The sequence below is a fragment of the Psammomys obesus genome, unplaced genomic scaffold, assembly GCF_907164565.1.
Source record: "Psammomys obesus unplaced genomic scaffold, mPsaObe1.curated_primary_1811, whole genome shotgun sequence".
NCBI classification, from domain to species: domain Eukaryota; kingdom Metazoa; phylum Chordata; class Mammalia; order Rodentia; family Muridae; genus Psammomys; species Psammomys obesus.
The window spans coordinates 30,909,840-30,930,283 of NW_026596069.1; the positions used below are offsets into that span (position 1 = coordinate 30,909,840).

Here is a 20,444-nt window from a genome sequence, read left to right on the forward strand (position 1 = left end):
AACAATAAATAATCTGCTGTGGACATAAAATGATAATTTCCATTTAAGGTTGTGTTATAGAAAAAAAATAGACCATGTGCTAACATATCAACCTCAAAAAGTAAAATAGACTTTCTCTTTCTTTTGTTTTATTTGCATTATTTTAAGACAAGTCTCACTCTCCAACAAAGACTGGCCCTCAACTCCTGGAAATCCTCCTTTCTAGGCCTCCTGAGTGGTGGCATTGCCATCATTCCTGGTTTGAGAATCTCTGTTGCACTGTGCAAGTTCAGTTTTTCATACTTTTTAATATTTTTCTTCTTTTTTATATTAATTACAGTTTATTCCCTTCCAGGGATCTTTTCTGATACTGACACTCCAACCAAGGACCATTCATGGATATAACCCCTGCTCAGATGTAGCCCATGGCAGCTCAGTATCCAGGTAGGTTCCCTAGGAAAGGGAACAGGGACTGTCTCTGACATGAACTCAGTGGCCGGCTTTTTGATCACCCACCCTGAGTGGGGAGCATCCTTACCAGGCCATAGAGGAGGACAATGCAGCCAGTCCTGATGAGACTGGATAAGCTAGGGTAGGATGGAAGGGGAGGAGGACCCCCCCTATCTGTGAACTTGGGGAGAGGGAAGGAAGGAGATAAGGGAGAGAGAGAGGGTAGGATTGGAAGGGAATGAGGGAGGGAGCTACAGCTGGGATACAAAGTGAATAAAAAGCAAGTTCAGTTTTATATGTAGTTTTGTTATCCCAGGAGAGAGATCTTAAAATGATATGACCCACTTTTGCTCTATATTTTCTATAAAATGTGAGTATAATTGATTATTCTTACCTACTATCCTTGATAGTAGGTTTAGAGTAAAACGGGTCCATGGGCTGTATCCAATCTAAAAACTTTTATATGGACACAGATGTCAAATGTATTCCCTAATGAATCTTCAGAGACTGTATTCCATGCTGTATTCCATGCCTGGAATACAGTAAGTGCTTAGCAAGTACTGAATGGATAAAAACTGAAAGAATCACTATGGATAGCTGAATGCATGGAGAACCTATTGGTTTGACATCATCTGATAATTAGATACTATCATTTAGCCCCTAAATGTAAATGTACATACGCGAGTGCGCACGCATGCGCACACGCGCACACACACTCATATATCAGGAACACAGCATTTTCAGTTTCTTTTGAGTATATCACACAGGTTCTGAGGATTATCTGCTTTTACTACACGTATGTAACTTTGGATAAAGTTGATGATGGCTGATCTGTGAGAGCCCAAACCTCCTTCCAACTGTCTGGTGATCATCATAGGCCTGCTGTGAGATGATCCTGTGAACACTTGGCTGGTTCTCAAGAACGTAGTCTCTAATATAACATCACACCTCTTCCACACTGGAGATTCATGCATAGTGGGGAGATGAATGCTTTGCTAGACGGACTAGCTCAGCTGTTGCAGGTGAGTAGGGTAATTGATTTATGAAGGACAAAGTTAATTCAGCCAGGCAAGGTGCTTATTCCCTATGATGAAACCAGAACATAAAAAAAAAAAAAAATTGGTGTGTATTAGGCTTTAAAGTGGAAATAAACAGACAAGTCACAGTGCAGTAAAAGAAGGATTTTTAGGTTTCTTTGGTGAAACAAAAGCAGATATAAAAAGTTACAAAGATTTTAGATTTTCATTCACAAAAAAGTCATTCACATTTTACACTATACATGTTATAATATAAATACAGGGAAGTATTATGTGCATTGTAATGAAAAGGGAAAAAAAGCCCTAATAAGTCAACACAGTGATTTTCTGTGCTCTAGAACACATTAGGATGGACTCCACGTACTGCAGAGACCCATGGCTTTACCTAAGACACTACGTATGCTGAGTGCACTCATTTCCTCTAAGCCAAGGAAAGCTTCACGAGAAACAATCAACATAGGACCAATCCCAGTCTGTTGTTTCACTATTCTTTTTATTTTTGAAAATTTACCTGATCTGGTGTATAAAACATAAAATTTGCCCCTGTTTATGGGAAAGCATATGATAGTCCAATGTTTGTATAAATTAAAGTTTGGCTTCTGATCATATTTTGTTTGTATTTTTCCCTAAGTAGTTTTCTGTAAAGTTATGAGTGAAAAAGCCTTAAATGCCTTCTGTCCATGAGTGGTTTTAACTTTGAGCCTTAAATATCTTAAAATAATGATTCAATGCCATCTTCAGCAATCACTGTTCAAATGCAAGGGGGAAATGGGTGGGAAAAGAGAAGCAAAAACTTAAGCACATACCCTCTAGCTAACTGGAAGAAATGCCCAGTCTAGATCTACACTATTGCTTGGAATGGGCAACCACCACTTCGGATAGCTAAACACTTTTCCGTTCTCCACAAGAAACACTTGGAACATTCTACCCATCACATTTTTTTAATCAGGAACAGAGTACCTATATTATAAGCATTCAAACTTTGAAGAAAGTACAAAAGCTAACACGGAAAAATTACCAGCATACTACATTGATTTCAGATCTTGGGGAAAATAACATCCAATAAATTAAATCTGTATGGCTTACTTCATTTATTTATGTGTGCTTTGCAGCTGCAGCATTCATACATGAACATTCAAAATTTTATAAAGGATTAAAATGGTTATATGTACAAAAATGTTTTTTTTTTGCACGAGTGTTGTTGTTTTAAGAACCCCCATCCCCCCACAACCCTTGCTCTATATCCATTCCAAATACCTTCATCTGTTACCTTACCAGCGTTAGTGTTAAGAAAGCCATTATAAAGAAAACCTGGTTGCGTTAATAATTAGCATTTTGACCCTTAAAAAATGTTCCAAGTCATAGAAAAGTCCTCCATTCAGGCCCTTCATGTAGGTGAAGAAAAAGGGTCATGGCAAAATGGAGTTGCACCCTGGAGCTCCGAGAGTTTCATCAGTCCCCCATCAGCCAGGCATCACTTGGGCCAGCACGGCTCCCATGGCTGATAAGGGTGCAGAGAACTCAAGACTCTGTTTGCTGGTTGTCCAGGAAAGTCATCCTCAAACTTGCTGACAGTCAATGGGCAGACAAAACCATTTCCAGCCTAGACAAATTATAGCAAAGCAGCCAGACCAATGATTAAAGCCCTTGCAAGCTCCTTAGTCATCATTAAATATGCCTTAACTCACTCAGTGTGATGTTTTATTTTATATACAGGATTAAAATCAACATTAAATCATCTTATTTACATGGCCATCGGTGCTGAAATTGCATTTTTTAAATAGTACAGTAGGCTGGCATACATGGTGAACACTGGAGAGAGAGAACTAAAGAAATTAGATAGGCTGAAAATGGTATCTTCTTCGCTCATTCTCTTTCATTTTATTCACTCTTTAAAAATTCCATGTTTCATTGAAAATATTTTAGGAGCACAGCAACCCCAAATGACCAGATGGCAGTCCCAAAATCCAAACCAACTGCTAATACTTCTTGAGGTGATAGGAAAGGCACAGAAAGTCAGGGCTTTGGCTGAAATGGTGAAGTACGTGTTTATTTTAAGGATCAGCGCCTCGATTCCTGCCACCTCCGGCTCCAGCGATGCTCATGTTTTGATGAATTTATGGAATTGTCCTTTGCTGATGAGGAATTTTTAAGGTATTTCTTAGAATAAGTCCTTTGGTATGCAGATGCTACATGGAAGGAAACAAAGAAAGAAAGAAAACACAACATTTTACTTGCTCCATACCCTAAACTAGCGATAGCACAGCTGTAAAGGGTAGGTGCCTAGTAGCGGTGAAAGCACGGCCGCCTGTTCTCTCTAAAGGACTTACGGTTCATGCAGGTTATTTTAGGCATGGCCCATCTCCCATTTCCTAGGCACCGGATAGTTGGAAGGTGACGCTGAATGAAACCATCTTTGCAGTGATATCTAATCAAGGAGTTGATTTCATAACGTGGTTTCATCTTTCCAAAGGTCTTGGCATTTTCTACAACAGGGGGCTGGCCGCAAGCAACTAAGAAAAAGCAAATTGTGTTATTTCCAAATAATCTAAGAATTTCAGTAAGGGTAAGCATCAGAATCAACATCGCACTGTTTCTTTACTGCAACACCCCCAGAGCCTCAATCTTATACCTTTGTAAAAGGCATTTACAAAGAATTTAAAATTTGAAACAATTTTAAGTATTTAGGTTGAGGCTCTGGACATAGATTTTATCTCAGATCATGTTATTTTGAGTTGTATTTTCATTAAAATGCAATATAATTAAATGGCCATGTATGTATCTATCCATCCATAAGGTCAACTTTAAAAATTAACTTCAGATTAAAAAGTATCTGTCCCTGAAAAAAAAAATATTTAACACAATTGATTTGAAATGTAGACATATATTCCTAAAGTATAAATAAAATATTATCTGGTCCCATCTATTCTATATTAAAATAGGGAACAATGGACAGTGTTTCTGTCTCAGATTTGTCTGCCTGCCTGTCTCTCTGTCTGTTGTCTGAGACAGGGTGTCACGTAGCCCAGGCTGGCTTTGAGTTCACTATGTAGTTAAGAATGACCCTGAGTTCCTGATCAGTCTGCCTCTACTCCCCACACATTGGTATCGCAAACACACACTGTTGAGCCTGGGCTGTGTAGTTTGGGGCCTGACTGAAGCCAGGCTTCCTGCACACCAGAAATTGGGGTTACTGTCATGTTTATACTTCAAATTTTTAATATGTTAAAAGTTTGTAATTATTAAATTATTTACACAGTAGAAGGCTGTTTATAAAAACATTTTTTTTCAATGACCAATTCAGGTTTAATTTTAATATTTAGTTCCTCCAATTTCCTTCTGCCTTATCCGACTTGCACCTGCACACTCCGTTTATTACAGTATTAAAAGCTATAACAGGTTCCTGATGCTGGCAAGCACCAAGCAAAATGAGGATACAGTGACTTAGAAGATTAAAATACCAGCTGGATAATTGATTGTATGTGATTCTGTATTCTATTGACAATTTAGAAGTTAAATATCTTTTTATCATTTAAAAATAATTGTCTGATTTCCTCAAAACTATTATATGTGAATATTATTTAAAAAGCTAAAATAATTTAGTTGAATACGGTAGTGGCAAGGCTAGCAAAGTAGGTTGGAATTAGATCCAAACATATAAGCTTGATATTTGACAAGTACAACATGGCAGAGCAGTAGGGAAGGCAGTCTTAAAACATGGACAATCGAGTATTCATATAGCAAAATATATTTTCTTCCCTACCTCACAGAACACATGGAAAGCCATTTCTAGGTAGCTTAAACACACAAACACAAATGGAAAAGTTATAAAACATTTAGCAAACAATACCAATTATCTTTATGATTTTAGTGTTCATAAAGACTTTTCAAAGCACAGAAAAATTGAAATAATAAAGTAACTTTGAAAAGTATGAGTTCTCTACACCAAAAACCATAATGTGAGAGAAAAAACTGCAAAGTAGAATATGTGAAGCAACCATAAATAAGAATGTAATAAGAACACCTACAAATCAAAACAAGAGGAGCCAATTTCTAAAAATAAAGACAAGGCATGAATAAAAACATTACTAAAGAAGATAAACAAATAACTAATAAATATATGAAAATATAGTCAACAAATATCCAAGAAAATGTAAATTAAATCAAAAAGTTTAACATTTCATACCCACCAGACTGGCCCAAAATTTCTCTCAAGTTCAATAATATCAAATGCTGGAGAAGAAGTGAAGGGTCAGGAGCCTCTCAAAAATTGCTACAAGGTTAGGACGTAATTTGGCATTTGCTAGTAAATCTGTTGGTACATAGATCTTGTGACTCAGCAACTTCACTCCTGAAAATATATGTCCTACAGAAACTCACAAAAGTCTACCAAGAGCAAGTTTAGGGATAGTCATAGAAATATTCTTTATAATAGTAAACATGCAGACTGCAATCACTAGCAAGGAACCTAATCAATATGAAATGTAGTTGCATGTAATGAACCACTAATACAGCAGCAAAAGCAGAGAATGTGCATAGATAACTCTCAACCACAAGACAGAATAACAAAAACAACAAAATAAGCAAGGTATAGATTACACATAATTCTCTTTATGGAATCTTAAAAAATTAGAAACAATCTGTTGTTCTGAAAAATGTTCATTATTTCTGGCAGGAATTTTGACTTGGAAACATCAACGAGATGTTCCAAAGATACATGGACAGCATGAAAGAAGATGTTTTCTTAAAACAGCACTTTTCTATACAGTAAGCATCTTTTCTTATGAATAATTAGAAGAGCTACTTGGGCCTGTGGGCTAACAGGTATATCTAAAAGACTACCTTTTACAAAGCCTGTGAACACTGACATTAGAAAACTCTTCTAGAGCCATGGGGAAAGAATCCATTCTTTAACGAAGTTATGTTGCATCTTTCAAAACTCATTCCCCATTGGGAAATTTAAAACATATTGTGTTATGCATGTGAAACTTTCTTGGCTCTAAAACTAAAGTTCTCACCTAGAGCAAATTTTCCTTTCTCTCTACCCTGTACCCACCTTCTAAAGAATATGAACATGTGTACAAACTTCTGGTTGGCACAGTGAGGAGGAAGGAGGAAGACAAGAGTGCTGCTGGCATTCAGCACACAGAGGGCCTAGAAAATGTTAAGTATTCTCAATGCACTGGACAGTCTATCACAATAAAAATATGTACTCTGCTCAAAGCGTCAGCAGTGTTGGCGTGGTGAAACTGTGCAATAGAACAAGCAAGCTTAAGAAACAGCATGTTGAGACTACAAACGAAAAGCATGATGCTGGGACCATTCAGAGGTCACAGAAGGCAAACATGACATTTGAATAAAGACAAACAGTTTATTAAGTTATTCTGGAAAAAGGAAAACAGCAAATACTCTATTTGCTATTTTTACCAGTTCCGTGCAGAATTGCTGAGGAAATGCACAGGAGGAAAGCTTCTTACGGAGATAATGCTTTGAGGGTAAGTGCTACCTTGGATGAGAGAACAGCAGAACAGTCATTGACAGCAGCGGAGTTTCATCTAGACTAGGACTGTGTCTAAATGTTCTCCTTCTCCCAGTACAATCTGTTATGGATGTTAAAGACTTGCCTAGCATGTTTATCACAATATATCATATATTATATAATATATATGACATATATTATATAATATATACTATTATATATTAAAGTATACAACAATATATGTTATGTTGTGTATTATATATTAAATGAAGTATACTATATATTATATAAAATATGTTATATTATTTTTGAATTAAAAACAATTTAAATTATTTTTACAATTTGCATTGGTAGTTTGTACTCTTTCTTGAGGTGGGTTTTGGTTGGCCTAGGAACCAGATATTTAAAATGCTTTAAAATCATTATCACAAGTAGTGTTAAAAGTATTTTATGGACTATACATTTGTTTTCGGAAGATACAGCTATACTCTATGCCACAGTAATTCAAACATATTAGTCATTGATAAACACAACATAAACTTAAAATTAAGCTTTCTTGGTATTTGTTTTTTCCTGCTTAACATTAACCAAGCAATTCTTATCCTGGAACTTCCTTTACAAATGTTTTTGTTTATTGAATGTGGAAAGCACTCAGTTACAGGCATAGGGATGATAGTTTTGTTCCACTGATTACAAGTAGAAAATGCACCTCTAAAGGAATGCTCAAATGGCCACAAAGATCAAGCAATGAGTAAAAACAGTCAACTGTTGGATGAAGACTGGTATTAACTGCCCTCTCCAAAGCAGTTTCTCAGTTCTGCATTCTCAACCCACTGAAAAACTTGAACATAAGCCAAGTGCACCAGATCTTCCTGTAAAAACAATGCCAAGTATTTCATGCTACAGCCAACAGTTCTGCTGCCAAAGTCTTTAGTATTGTCTTCACACAGAATTAAAATATCCACAGGTCTTTGGGCAGCAACTGCTTAAAGATGTTATGGGCAATTTTCCTGTATATATGCCCCCCTTTTATATTAAGCACCGAAAATCTAAAGAGATGATAGTGCTGAAAACAAACCTTTTTATTCTCTTGGGAGAGCAAAATATCCTTAGGCAACAAGAAAGGACAGAGCAGGTCTAATTTGTACCTCCAGGGGTTAAGCCTTTGCTTGAAACATCTTTATGAAATGATTTCCATGTCTGCCGCCGGCGACGTGCAGATTTCGGCGCAGCAGCCCTTACCTGTCCCCTTCTTGCAGGTGTAGGTGAGGTGGTAATTGCAGGGAACGTCGTTCCACTGGCCGTTCTCATGCCAGATGATCACAACACAGTCTTCTCCAGCAGAGAAGAAGCTGTCCGGCTGGTTGGGTCTCCAGTTCTCGTATTGCTGTAGAAATTGAGGGAAGAGAGAAACACTCAACAGTCAGAAGGCAACGCGAGAGCTCCAGTAGCCACAGAAGTGAAATTATTCTCATGGTACATACCTTCAGACATTTATGGAAAACACATGTAGCTCAAAGGCTTTGTTTAGCAAACAGCTAGATTTTGTCAATGAAATATTATTGAGAAATTTTGGTATAGTTAACCTAGATTTCTAAATACACAATTCGCCCTCAATTTAAGAAAGTTTTTTATTAGCTATAATAACAGTAAAAATGAAATAGATAAAAAATTTCACAGTCTCTTTCTAATCAGTTATGTTTTTCCTAGACTTAACCCTCAGTTTTACCTAGTGTAGTGTCTTATGTGCCCAAACAGTAAGACTAATTCATGTGTAGAAATAGTAAGATCAGTGCTAAGAGGCCTCTTGAACACAATAGAAAACACAAGCTCAGATTTATGGGGCAACTGGGTGACTATCTCTACAGGGACAAATTTGTTAGTTTTTCTTTACATTCAATTTTAAATGTATCTTTGCTTTAAAATTGAGTAAAGATTTTTACTTAGAAAATATAAAACTGGAGGGAAAAAGAAAAGTAAAATCAATCATTCTGAATTTTGAGGATATTATAAAATCTTTCTGTTTACTTAATCTTACCAGTGGGTGTTTTATTACTATACACATGCATATTTCAGACCTATCTTACTTTCAAATACTATTTTTTTTTATTTGGACACTTGCAAAATGTTAAAAATAATTTTGGTATCAATAAACCCTATATTAAAATAATGAAAATTTCATTACTATGCCATAGAGGGCTATAATTTTTCTTCTCAGAAAAGAAAAATGCTTTTAAGGACTTTTAAAAATAGTAATCTTCTGGGCTTGGGAGGGGGGATTGTAATTTGACCTAAAATTTGATAACCTGCCTTTCTTTCAACCTCTTTGCTTAGTTTTACTTTAAAGTCTTTTACACCATGCTAATCTAAGAAAGAAGGCAGGTTTCCAGCAATGTGAAAAGTCTTTGAAGGGTGATAAAACTTTGCAGGGCCAGGAAGCTGAATAGCCTGCGTCTTCTACCAACACAACAAAAATGCATTCTTACTTTTCTGAGGAAAATCTCATTCAGGCCTGACATTAATTTAAATGCCGCCCTAGAAATATAAAGAAAGTCATAATCCAGAGCCCCAGGAAGCTGCTTAGGGGACCCCACTCCCTAAAGCACTCGGACTGGTAGTTTTCTTGCAGTCAGAAACTGGTATTTGCTCTGATGGATTTCCAAGTTTCTCTTTTCCTTTTCTTTGTTTATATTCCCCTACTTCTACTTTTCATCCCTCACCCTCCTCCACCACGCTTTTTCTGTTTACACTCCACTTTCACAAACAGCGAAGCGGAGGTGAGAAATCTGCCGTCTCCGTGACTGAATGAATGAATGAATGAATGAACACAGGGCAGATAGATTGTTGGAGTCAGAGATCAGAGAGGCTACGGAAAAGCAACCTATCCGGACATTATAGAAATATTCGCTCACGAACTAACTGCAGCTGGGGGTTCCTGCCAAATATCTGGACCAGACGAAGCCACCAACATCCCAGCATGGATAGGGGAGGGGCACATGCGACTCCATCACTGCTGAGACATCTTGGCAGTGAGTAGCTGCTAAGCGAGGGAGAGTCAGCTTTCTTTAGGGCTGTGATCTCCAGTGGGATGACTGTTCACCAGGGGACGGCCCCTCATCCATGTCCATGCTCAGCTCTCCTTGGACTCAGGGGGTGTGAGTGAAGTTGTGCAATTGTCCGTCAGTCGTTCGTTTTCCCAGGCTGCTCTCCAATATTGTCTTTCTGACATTCACTGTGTTCTTTTTATACACGTTACTCATTTGTCGTCTTCCTTCTACCTAGTAAATATGTGCTCAGGAAAAACTGGTTTTTGGCTTATTTTCTTTACTCCTTGGTGCATCCTGAGTGACTGAAGATACACATGGTATACATGCAGCTTCAGTACTTTGACATTTAGAAATAATGAAGGTTGTGGACATTTCTTGCCAATCCAATTTACTATCCTAGTCAAAGATATCCCTTGCTGCTAGCAAAGACTAGAGGAGATTGCTGCCATAATTTAGCTGGTAGAAATAAACTTTCTGATAATGCTTAACAAAGTACAGCAAGAAACTCAAAAGTTTGGATTGACAATTCTGTTCCCAATATTGTATTCTCAAAATCAAGCAAAGACAGAAACATTTAGAATAAACATTCTATACAGGAAAGTTAAATGGAAAGTGCTATATCAGAAGACCGTATTTTGAATAAATTTTGATGTGGCAAGGAAAATGGTATATTATGTAACCACTAAATATTTTATCCTTAAAGAGTATTCAAAGCAATGAGAATATAACTTAAGATATATGATACCAAACTCACACACTGTTTCAGATGCTATCACTATGTGTATAAGACCAACCCCAAATCCAGTAAAACCTTATAAAGTTTTATAAAGTGCACTAAGTTTTCCATATTTTTACTTATTTTCTAAATTCTACAAAGTAGAGACAGTTATGTTTCTAATCAGTGAAAGTAAATTTATTAAATTATTATCTATGCATTTATCAAAAGTATTCACCGATTCTGGCCAAGCTGGTTTAAACTAACCTCAGCAGACACCACTTCACATTCCCAAAGCCCCTTGACAGCATGGTACTTTTTAGTTGATATTTTCTACTGGTCAAAAGAGCACCTGTGCCATTTCACACTGAAATTAATTAGAGTTCTATGCTAGCAAACTGCTTCTTGGGACTTAAACATGAAAAAGATGTAACTGTCTTTGCTGAGAATTGCATCTGGCAACCTAGGAATGTTTCAAAATGTTTGTTTTTGTCATTCGGCAGAGCTCTGGCTTCATTGTTCAGGACTGAGTTTTAGTTTTATGTATAAGAATGACTAATGCCCAAATGTCACACTATTGCCTCCTGATAACTCAATTGTGTCATTTACCTTGGCTTGGATGCTACAAATTTATTCATGTTATTGCCAAATTGTCTCATAAATGAAATTCCTGCTTGATGTTCCATTTTTATTTTTTATAGGCTTGTTTAAATTTTATGGCAAATGAGCAAAAGATAATAAGTAAATAAAAACTTGACTATAGATTCAATAATGTATTTTTCATAAACATTAAATATTAGGGAGAAATCCCTCCTGAGGAAATCAATCCATTTATGAGAAGGTAAGCTCTCAACTTTTCTGTCTCTAGAAGCAAAATAAAGATTCTTCAAACAAGCAGAGAAAACCCCACCACATCCCATGCTAAATGCCTTCCTTTCCGTGGAGTCATGAACAAGCATCTTGGGTGTTGGTGGTTTCCTGTTTTGTTTTGATTTTGGTTTTGGTTTTCATTATTGAAGTTTTGGTTTGGTTTTTGTTTTTTCCAGACAGGGCTTTTCTGTGTAGCCCTGGCTGTCCTGGACTCGCTTTATAGACCAGGCTGGCCTCAAACTCAGATCCACCCTGCCTCTGCCTCCCTGAGTACTGGGATTACAGGCATGTGCCACCATGCCGTACTTTGTTTTGTTTTTAAAGTAAGTTCTTACCACAAAGCCCAGGCCAGCTTCAAACTTGCTTTGTAGTCTTGGATGATCTATTCGGAGCAAAACTGATTCAAACCACTCCTGGGACTGGTTTGGCAAACTAAGAATTATTCTGAGAAGCCAGCATGGTTTGAAAAAATTGTCTTTAAAACCTTTAACCACAATAGCTGCTGGCCACGTGTCTACTTAGATACACCTCTGAGATAGGGTTTCTCACTACAAACCCTGAACTGTTGTCTTAAGAGAAAATGCCAAAATCATTTTGTTCATTAGTTCTTCTCTGATGGCAAAGAAAAACTCTGACATAAAATCCAAAGGATTGACATAAAAGAATGTCGACTCAGATGCAGAATTTTCTTCTGCTTTATTAAAAGATAATTAGTTGACCCACTATGAAATTGTTTAATGCTTTGTATCACATGACAAAATTACTCTGGGAGTTTCAATTAAGTAACTAGTTCTCCATACCTGCAAAACAAGTTCTCAAATAGCAAGCATTTCAATTACATTAAATTCAGCTATTTTTCAGTTACCTTCCCCACAACTGAATTCAAATATATTTACCTGCCAAAATAATAAAACGGTTGAAAAACCCTGGATGAACTCCAACAGCTAGTAAGTATGGTTCTGTTACACAGAACTCGTTTCCACATACAAGAAAGCTGTTTCAAACCAATCCTAATGTTGCTGGAGAAAAGCTCAGAGCAGACTGAACTTAGCCATCTAAGTCTACCAAATTATAAATGCTTACTTATTTGTTATAAAGTCTTTCTTGCTGGTTCCTGCAGCGCACATGACCTCCCAGGTTGGCAGCATCCTAACTTCCAGGGAATGTCCTCAGATTTCAAAGCAACTAAATGGGTTTTTCTTTAAATGGGTGCAGAAAGAGTGTGCTTCCCCATCTCTGTGGTTCTCTCATTGACTCAGCATGGCAGGTGGGTAGTGTTGGATGGGAACTGGAGTCAGCTTTTGGCAGTTTTTAATATTGTACTACAAGGAGAATTGCTGATTAAATGGAGTCTAGGAAGTCACAATACCCATTCATACATAGTGGGTGATATTTTATCTTTTAAAATATGTAACACATCAACATGATCAAAGGTGCAAAAAATCTCAGCAAAGAATCAGCATCCCAAGCATGAACAGACAAACTGAAACACTGTGATTTGCTTAATTCACCTTTCCATAGGCAGAAATAGAGAGCTGCTGTTCTGTAAGTGCTATTAGAACCTTTTCTATCTCCATATAAGAGAAATAAACGCTGAGTTCACTCCATTCTTTACAGAGAAAGAAAGAGCAGGCTTGGGGTCAGCGTTCAGTACTGCTTTCATTCTAAGGAAGAAAACAAGGCTATCAGGCACTAGCTGCTACTGCGCTGATGGGCATATTGGAATGGTCTTCAGTTGGCAAAAGTAAGGAGCAGTTAAATGCTGAGGGAGTGTGTGAACATCTGGACAGCAAGGGTCTAAGCAAGTTTCTTAAACATGAACTGGTTTACTCTCTCTGCCCATGCACTACTCCAAAATAATATTTGAATTTCTGTTTTGTTTTTATTTTGTTTTTTGTTTGTTTACTCGCTTTTTGTTTTGTTTTGTTGTTATTGTTTGTTTGGGAATTCTGTTTGTCTATACTAGGATTTTTGGAAGAAATCGTGAGAAGCAGAAGGAGGAGGATAGTGTCTAGGAGTCCTTGGGGAGCATGGAGAGGATCTAAAAACACTACCTCCATGTATGGTATTACCAAAGAATACATAATAAAATTTTAAGTGAATTGAGGGAGGAGTGAGGGGTGAATATGATCAAAACACATTTTATAAAATTCTCAAAGCATTAATAAAATATATTTCTTTTTAAAGTGGTAATAAGTATTTAATATTTCATTTAAAAAGAGGTGGATATAAGTTTGAAAATTAAAACCCTTAAGATACAAGGTGAAGGAATTCACCTTGTATTAGGATATTAAATGGGACTCGAGAGATGGTTCAGTGGTTACGCCCACTTGTTGCTCTTGTGGATGACCTGGCACCCACATGGTGAACTAGATCAGACATCATCTTTGATTATCCTCTTCTGAACTCTGCAGGCACCAGGCATATACATGGTGCATGTAAGTACATGGAGACAAAACAATACACATACAAATCAATCTAAAAGAAAGCTTTTAAAAGCACCCTGTTTAAAACTCATATTGTCATCTTAAGACTAAGACCTTTTAAATAAGAACCTTAGCAATAGCTAGACCTCCTTCACATTCTTTTCACTTAACTTTATTTAATTTAGTCAAATAACCACAGTGAAAAATCAATGAGCACTGCTTTCCCTAAAGAATTGTTCTTTAGAGACTCTGGGTGTCTTCTGCAGACTCCTAGTTAGTACAATGGGGGGAAAAAAGGAAACAGAATTGTCATAGACATAAAATAATAATGTTTCATCTGCATGTGAGCCATAGTTTTGAGATGTACCTTTCTTTCACATACACACACATGCATGCACAAGAGTCTACTCATACAGTCCTAGTAATCATTGGCACCTAGACAGTCTGTGGAAGAACTTGAGCATGTCTTTATTTATACAGATTCGTGTAGCAGGTTAATTTCTACTGAAATCTATCAAAGAATAACTGTTAGGCACACGTTTCTCTACATTTGTACGTTTCCTAACATTGGTGCGTTTTGGCCGGGATAGGTCCCCTCCAGTGGACACACCGAGCGGGTAATGCCGGCACCCCGACGGGGCTTCTGGAGACCTATTTTTCTCCAAATCCACCCGATCTCTCCACTTTCTTGCTACCAGTTTGCTACAGAGACATCCAACACCAGCTGGATTGGTGAGTTTCCCTTTTGGTCATCATAAACGTTTCTCTGGGCAAGGGGAGAGTGACCGATGAGAGTCCAGCACCTCCCCACTGCTCTTTTGCTAGACCCCACATCTATTAGGGCCTTAGTTTACCCTGGGAGAGCTTTCTCTCTACACATGGTCTCTTTCTCTCTCTTTTTCACTGACTCTCTCCTCTCTCTCTCTCTCTCTCTCTCTCTCTCTCTCTCTCTCGACCTGCTCTTGCAGAAAGCCCTAGCTAGGTAGAACTGTGTTCTTTCGGCCATGCCACGGGCACCGTGCCCCGATCCCTGGCCAAAATCTGACGAGATATTGGACCAGACCGGACTGCTCTCTAGAGACTCGCCTTCTTCTGGGACGCCAATAAAGGCCTCTCTCTTGCCTCCCGATGGATAACGCCCACAATACGCCGTTTATTCCCTCAGCTTCTCCACTGGGATGTCTTCTAAAAAGTTTTAAGACTTTGGATTTACAACCCCAGTTAAAAAACTTCCAAACTCATACGCCTCTATAATAAAACCTGGCCTACATACTCTTAGGTAAGGGTCCAAATTGGCTGATTAACAGCACGTTAAATCCCAATATTTTACGGAATCTCAAACATTCTCAGCAAACTGGTAAAGGGAAGGAGGTACCCAGGCTTTCATTCTTCGTTGCTCTAAAACTCCTCTCTGTTCCTCCTGTTCTCCTACTAAACTCCTCCTAACCATAAAACCTCAATCTAAGGAGTTCTGCCTTTGACCCAGCAGATAAAGTTCCACCCCACCGCCTGCCGCAATGCCGCCGCCTCGCCCATGCCCGGTTCCACTGCAGGCGGTCAGGCCCGACTCTATGCCGAGGTTAACAGCCTGAGTCGCGCCAGTCCCGGCGGCCGACAGCGCTCCGAGACGCAGAGACACACAGTGCGGGAATCGACTTTTCAAAACTTGGTAGGGAGTTTTGCGAAATTTAAAATTCCCGCAGGAATCCCTGGGCGCGGCCATCTTGGCTTTGGGAAAAAATGGGCGGGACCTTGGTTTCATCAGAGGCTTCCAAGTGGCCAGCGCCATCTTAGAGTCGGGCAAAGAGGCCCCGCCTCCCGTGTGCATTTCTCCAGCCGTCTGCGAACGATCCCCCCCGCCCCTTTCCCAAGCGGCTTCTATTTAAAAGCTCTCTTCCTGATTTCTATATGCCACTCTATATGCTTTATATAATCTTTATAATTTTCTCATTGGGTTTATATTCATAAGGCTTAGCCATAATTAACTGTTTATCTTGTCTTTTAGGCCTCATTTCAAGTTGGTATGGATTTTTATAAAAATTCAAGGTTATATTTTACTATCCTGCTTCAAAATAAATTTTATATAATAATAAAATTTCAAAGTTACAAATATCTGTTCAAATTGAGTTGGTTTAAAATATAAGGCTATTAAATCGCTTTATACTGTTCTGCTTAGGGGTTCATTGTTACATACAAATTGTTTATCAATATTTTAAATTAAGATCTATTAATTTTAGAGGTATTTATGTTAAAACTGAGGCAATTTGCTACATCTCTACTATCAAAAGGTTAAAATATACTTGGTTAATTTTAAATCTGGTTTATATGGTTCTGCTAAATCGTTGGTCTTAAACTTATAGTTCAAGGGTTCGCTGCGATCTTTGTTTAGGTCTCAGTTAATATTCAGTCCTCTAATTAGTGCTAAGTGCAAAGCTTTTTGCTGTTCAGTTTTAATGCAAGTGGTAGGAGCGACAAGATTTGCTAGCCTCTCTATAAACTGTATCTGATTAAAAGGTTTGCTTTGATTTTAGTTCAGAAAGGGCAGATTTAAAGTTATGCTAACAACTGCAGTTGGTTAAGATGTTGAGCTATGTCTTTGTTTAGTTTTTTTAAGGTTAAGCCTAAGATGGGTATAAATGCCTTTATAAATCTACTTAAAATATGGTTCTAGAAAGCATTCTATTTTATAGGACACAATTTAGAGCACATGATAAAGATAAACAAAGAGTAACTCAGATATGCTGGCCCTCAAGCTTGTCAGAGATTGGATGAATATGGCATTTTAACTGTGTAGGTTTATTGTGACAGAAAGTCCCAAAATCCTGGCAGTAGATCCTCAAGGTCTCCGATAAGATTTGGGCACAATGACAGATGACTTCGACTCTGGATTGTGATATGCTAACCACTGGGCAATACTGCCTCAACTGGCCCACTGCTAGGGCCCAGCCTAAACTGTGGACAAAACTGTGGACATCTGGAGAGTCAATGTTTCACGTTGCTAAGGGCGAAGTGAGGCCATTCTCTTGTTTCTTTCTTTCTCCACAGAAACAGTCTCATCTTCTGTGCCTAGCTGGACCACCTCTGCCCATGACATTATGGGACCACAGGAGCCAGGGTCACTGCCTAGGTGATGGACTACCTAGTCATCTCTGTCATTTTGATTGGCACATAGATTGGTATATTTATTTAGCTCATAACTTATCCTTCTCAGGTCTCTGATCACCTTGATGGCTATGCTAAGCTAATGGTAGCTTTGCAGCTAAAGAGCAGACAATTAGATCCACTGTTAGCTCACTGATCAGTTTAAGATATTTCGCTAGATAAAATATATATATAGCTTATGTAGGATCTGAGGATATAGGAGTTTAGGTTTTAAAAATCTAGAGAATGTTGTTATTTGGTCTGAGAAAATGTTTCAGGGTTAATAAATGCAAAACAAAATTAGAGGGTCTTAAGTAAATGTTTTAAGGTATATAAATGAGTTATAATAATATAAAAATCTTTTAAAGCAGATTAAAAATAGGAGATAGTCTAAATTCCGCCCTCCTCTTTGCTATTGTTATGCTTATGTTATAAGATTTCAGAAATTCAGAGTTTTGGCATTGATCAATAGAATTGATGGAGCACTAGAGCTGCTATTTTCAGGCCTAGACACAGTCCAGACTCAAAAAACAGGCCTAAATAAAACTTTTTACTATCCCTTTAGCTAAAGGACAATAAATGTTCATAGCAGTTTCAACTATGTCTCATGGTAAATAACTAAACACATAGGTCCCTCTCAAAAAACATATCTGAGAGATGTCTTAAGGTTAATAAATACAAGTCATACATGTTTGAGAGTCTTAAAATGTGTCTTAAGGTTGGTAATGCAGTTTATAAATACTTGAGGGTTCTAAAATATGTTTTAAGGTTGGTAAATGCAAGTTATAAAGGTTACAAGGTCTAAGATGATTTAAGGTATCTTAAATAGGTAAAAAGGCTTAATATTTCTTCCTGTTATGCTACTGTTGTTATGCTACTGTTGTAATGACTGTCCAGAGTTTTGACCTTTATCAGTAGGACTCTAATTTATTAATCTAACTCTAATACAAAAACATTCCACTATACCACTATGCCACTATTATAGTCCTAAGCTCAAGATTGTAAGCCTCCATAGGTCTATGCTTATACTAAAGTTAAAATCAAGTGAGTTTCCCTTTTATTTCATAAAAGGCGTTTGCCTTTTCCGAGCTCACCTTAAAATATACTTATGCCGTTAACACATATGTATGCCTACTGCCTTTTTCTCAATGCACACTACAATTGTGATACTAACATGTCTAAAGTTTTATCTCCTTCTTAAACCTTAAAAGTAATTCTTTTAAGCTGTAGAAAGTCCACCTAAATCTACCTCTCGGGACAACTAGACTCCAGATAAGTACTGCACTTATTGCCTATCTCAAAAGGTGGGACTCCACCCCTTTCCCTGGTTTTGGGACTTCCTTTCCTGGCTACCAAACTGCTATTTACTGCATGCAACCACTGGCTAGATTGGGGAGTTCATTCCATTTTCTCAGCATACACGCCTCTCTTGGTAGGGGAAGCTTGACCACAGAGCTCTGGCAACTTTCTACTATCTTTTGAGATGGAGGGACCCCCCCTCAGCCGTAGCCTTAATTGTCTAGGTTTGACCCTCTATGCTGACTTTCATTTTCGGGCCACACTCTCCCTTGGGCGGTATACCCCCTCTACGGGTTCCTTCCCCCCTCACTCGTGCACGCGCTCACTCATGGGAAGATCCCCTCTCTCACATGGTTCCTCTACTTCTCTGCCCCCAATGGGAGATGCCCAGATGCCCGTTCCTCCAGACAGGCTGGAGAATTTCAGGTTTCTACACTTAGTGCCAGCTGGCACTAGGGCCTCTAAGTTTACATGCTTCTGTAACCAAACCTCACCTCAATGACAGATTAAAAACAAAGCCTTCTTTAAATATTGCCAGTGACTGGGTAAATAAAGGTCCCTCCAGGTAGACAGAGATTCCCATGTACAAGCCTCATCAATCCAAACCTTTCAACATATACCTACAGGATTTTCTCCCTACTCAACTTTATCTTTTGCCTATATATGTGTTTCAGTGTCCTGCCAGACACAGATGTTTCCTATAGCCACAACAGCACTAAAGCAGCTACAGGTGTTCAACTCTGACCTCACAGACGTTCAACAAGTTGCAGGTATTCAATTCTGACCTCACAGACTTCCAGCAAGCTGGACCTGCACCTTCCCTCCCAGCCATGGATGTTCTTGCAGACCCTGGAAAGCATCAAAGCAGCCAATTCTTCCGGGACTTGGCCAACATTTCAGCCTTTTGACCTCCCTACAGCACCCCCAGTGTCAGCAGGGGTCACAGAAGTAGCCAGAAGAAAATCTACACCCTTTATTCACTTGTTGTTAACAAAAGGCTGAAATGGTGTGCTTCAGGACCAGGACAAGTGGCTCCAGGTTCTCCCAGCGTTCCCCAGTCCCTACCTGCTGCTGCCTTGCGTGGCTGGCAACTCTCTCTGTGGACAACCCTCTACCCTAAACCCTCTATCCTAAATTTTCCAGGGCAGAGACTTCTCTTATTCTTAACCTTGCAACCTGACCATTTTGTTGCTGTAATTCTTCTCTCTCTCAACCTCTTACATGACAACCAAGAGCTGCTTCCAATGAGCCTAAATTTATATACTTTAACTTACCTTATAAAAGGCAGCCCAAGCTCCCTATTTTTAATTATAGAAAAAGGGAGGACTGTTAATATTTTGCTGCTTCTGGGTTGCCCAGCAACCTGTCATGTGTCGTCAGCCAGTAAGGTGACCACACCTGGAGGGCATGGTTACCTTCCAACTTAAAGGGCCCACCCTGACACGTGGCTCCTCTCTTACTCCCTTACTTTCTTGTCCTCTCTCTCTCTCTCTCTCTCTCTCTCTCTGGGGCGCCCCCCTTTCCCTTTCCCTCTTCCCCTAATAAACCTCCCACGTGGAACCAATCTCGTGGTGTGATTTGTGAACCCTCGTGTAACCTCCACGGGCACACAGGCTCACAGGCGCACATTTCTCTACATCCCCATGTTTCCTAACAATAACCACAGTAGCCAGAGGAGTAGACAGACATATTCCTTGCAAGAAGGGAAGTCTGAGCTGTCTATTATGTGGACTTGACAACCAATTGTAAATGCTGGCTGGCCATCCTGGACAATTCAAGATGGCACTTCTGATTATCTCAAATACCACTGGCATTATAAATTTTGAATGTGTTACTGCCAGGACCCTACTCTCTCTGTATCAGCCAGATATTTAGTTACACTTCTTCGGCTTACATGACATCATGTTTTATATTTTAAAATTCACCATACCTTGGATTATCTGGAATAGCTAATTAAAGACCCTGTTTTGGAACTGTTTTGATGGTGCTAAAAACATTTAA

At 38.6% G+C, this 20,444-nt stretch overlaps 1 protein-coding gene across 2 annotated transcripts in view; it reads right to left on the reverse strand.

The window, feature by feature from the left end:
- Positions 1-1,634: 1,634 nt before the first annotated feature.
- The window catches only part of Vcan (versican), a 94,932-nt gene continuing 76,122 nt past the window's right edge, over positions 1,635-20,444 (reverse strand). For both annotated transcript variants that reach the window (XM_055625613.1, XM_055625612.1), the window contains 3 exons: positions 8,188-8,332; positions 3,797-3,979; positions 1,635-3,655 (listed from right to left, as the gene is read on the reverse strand). In XM_055625613.1, the coding sequence (XP_055481588.1) occupies positions 3,528-3,655; positions 3,797-3,979; positions 8,188-8,332 (456 nt within the window). In that variant the 3' untranslated portion in view covers positions 1,635-3,527. The remainder of the gene's footprint in view (positions 3,656-3,796; positions 3,980-8,187; positions 8,333-20,444) is intronic.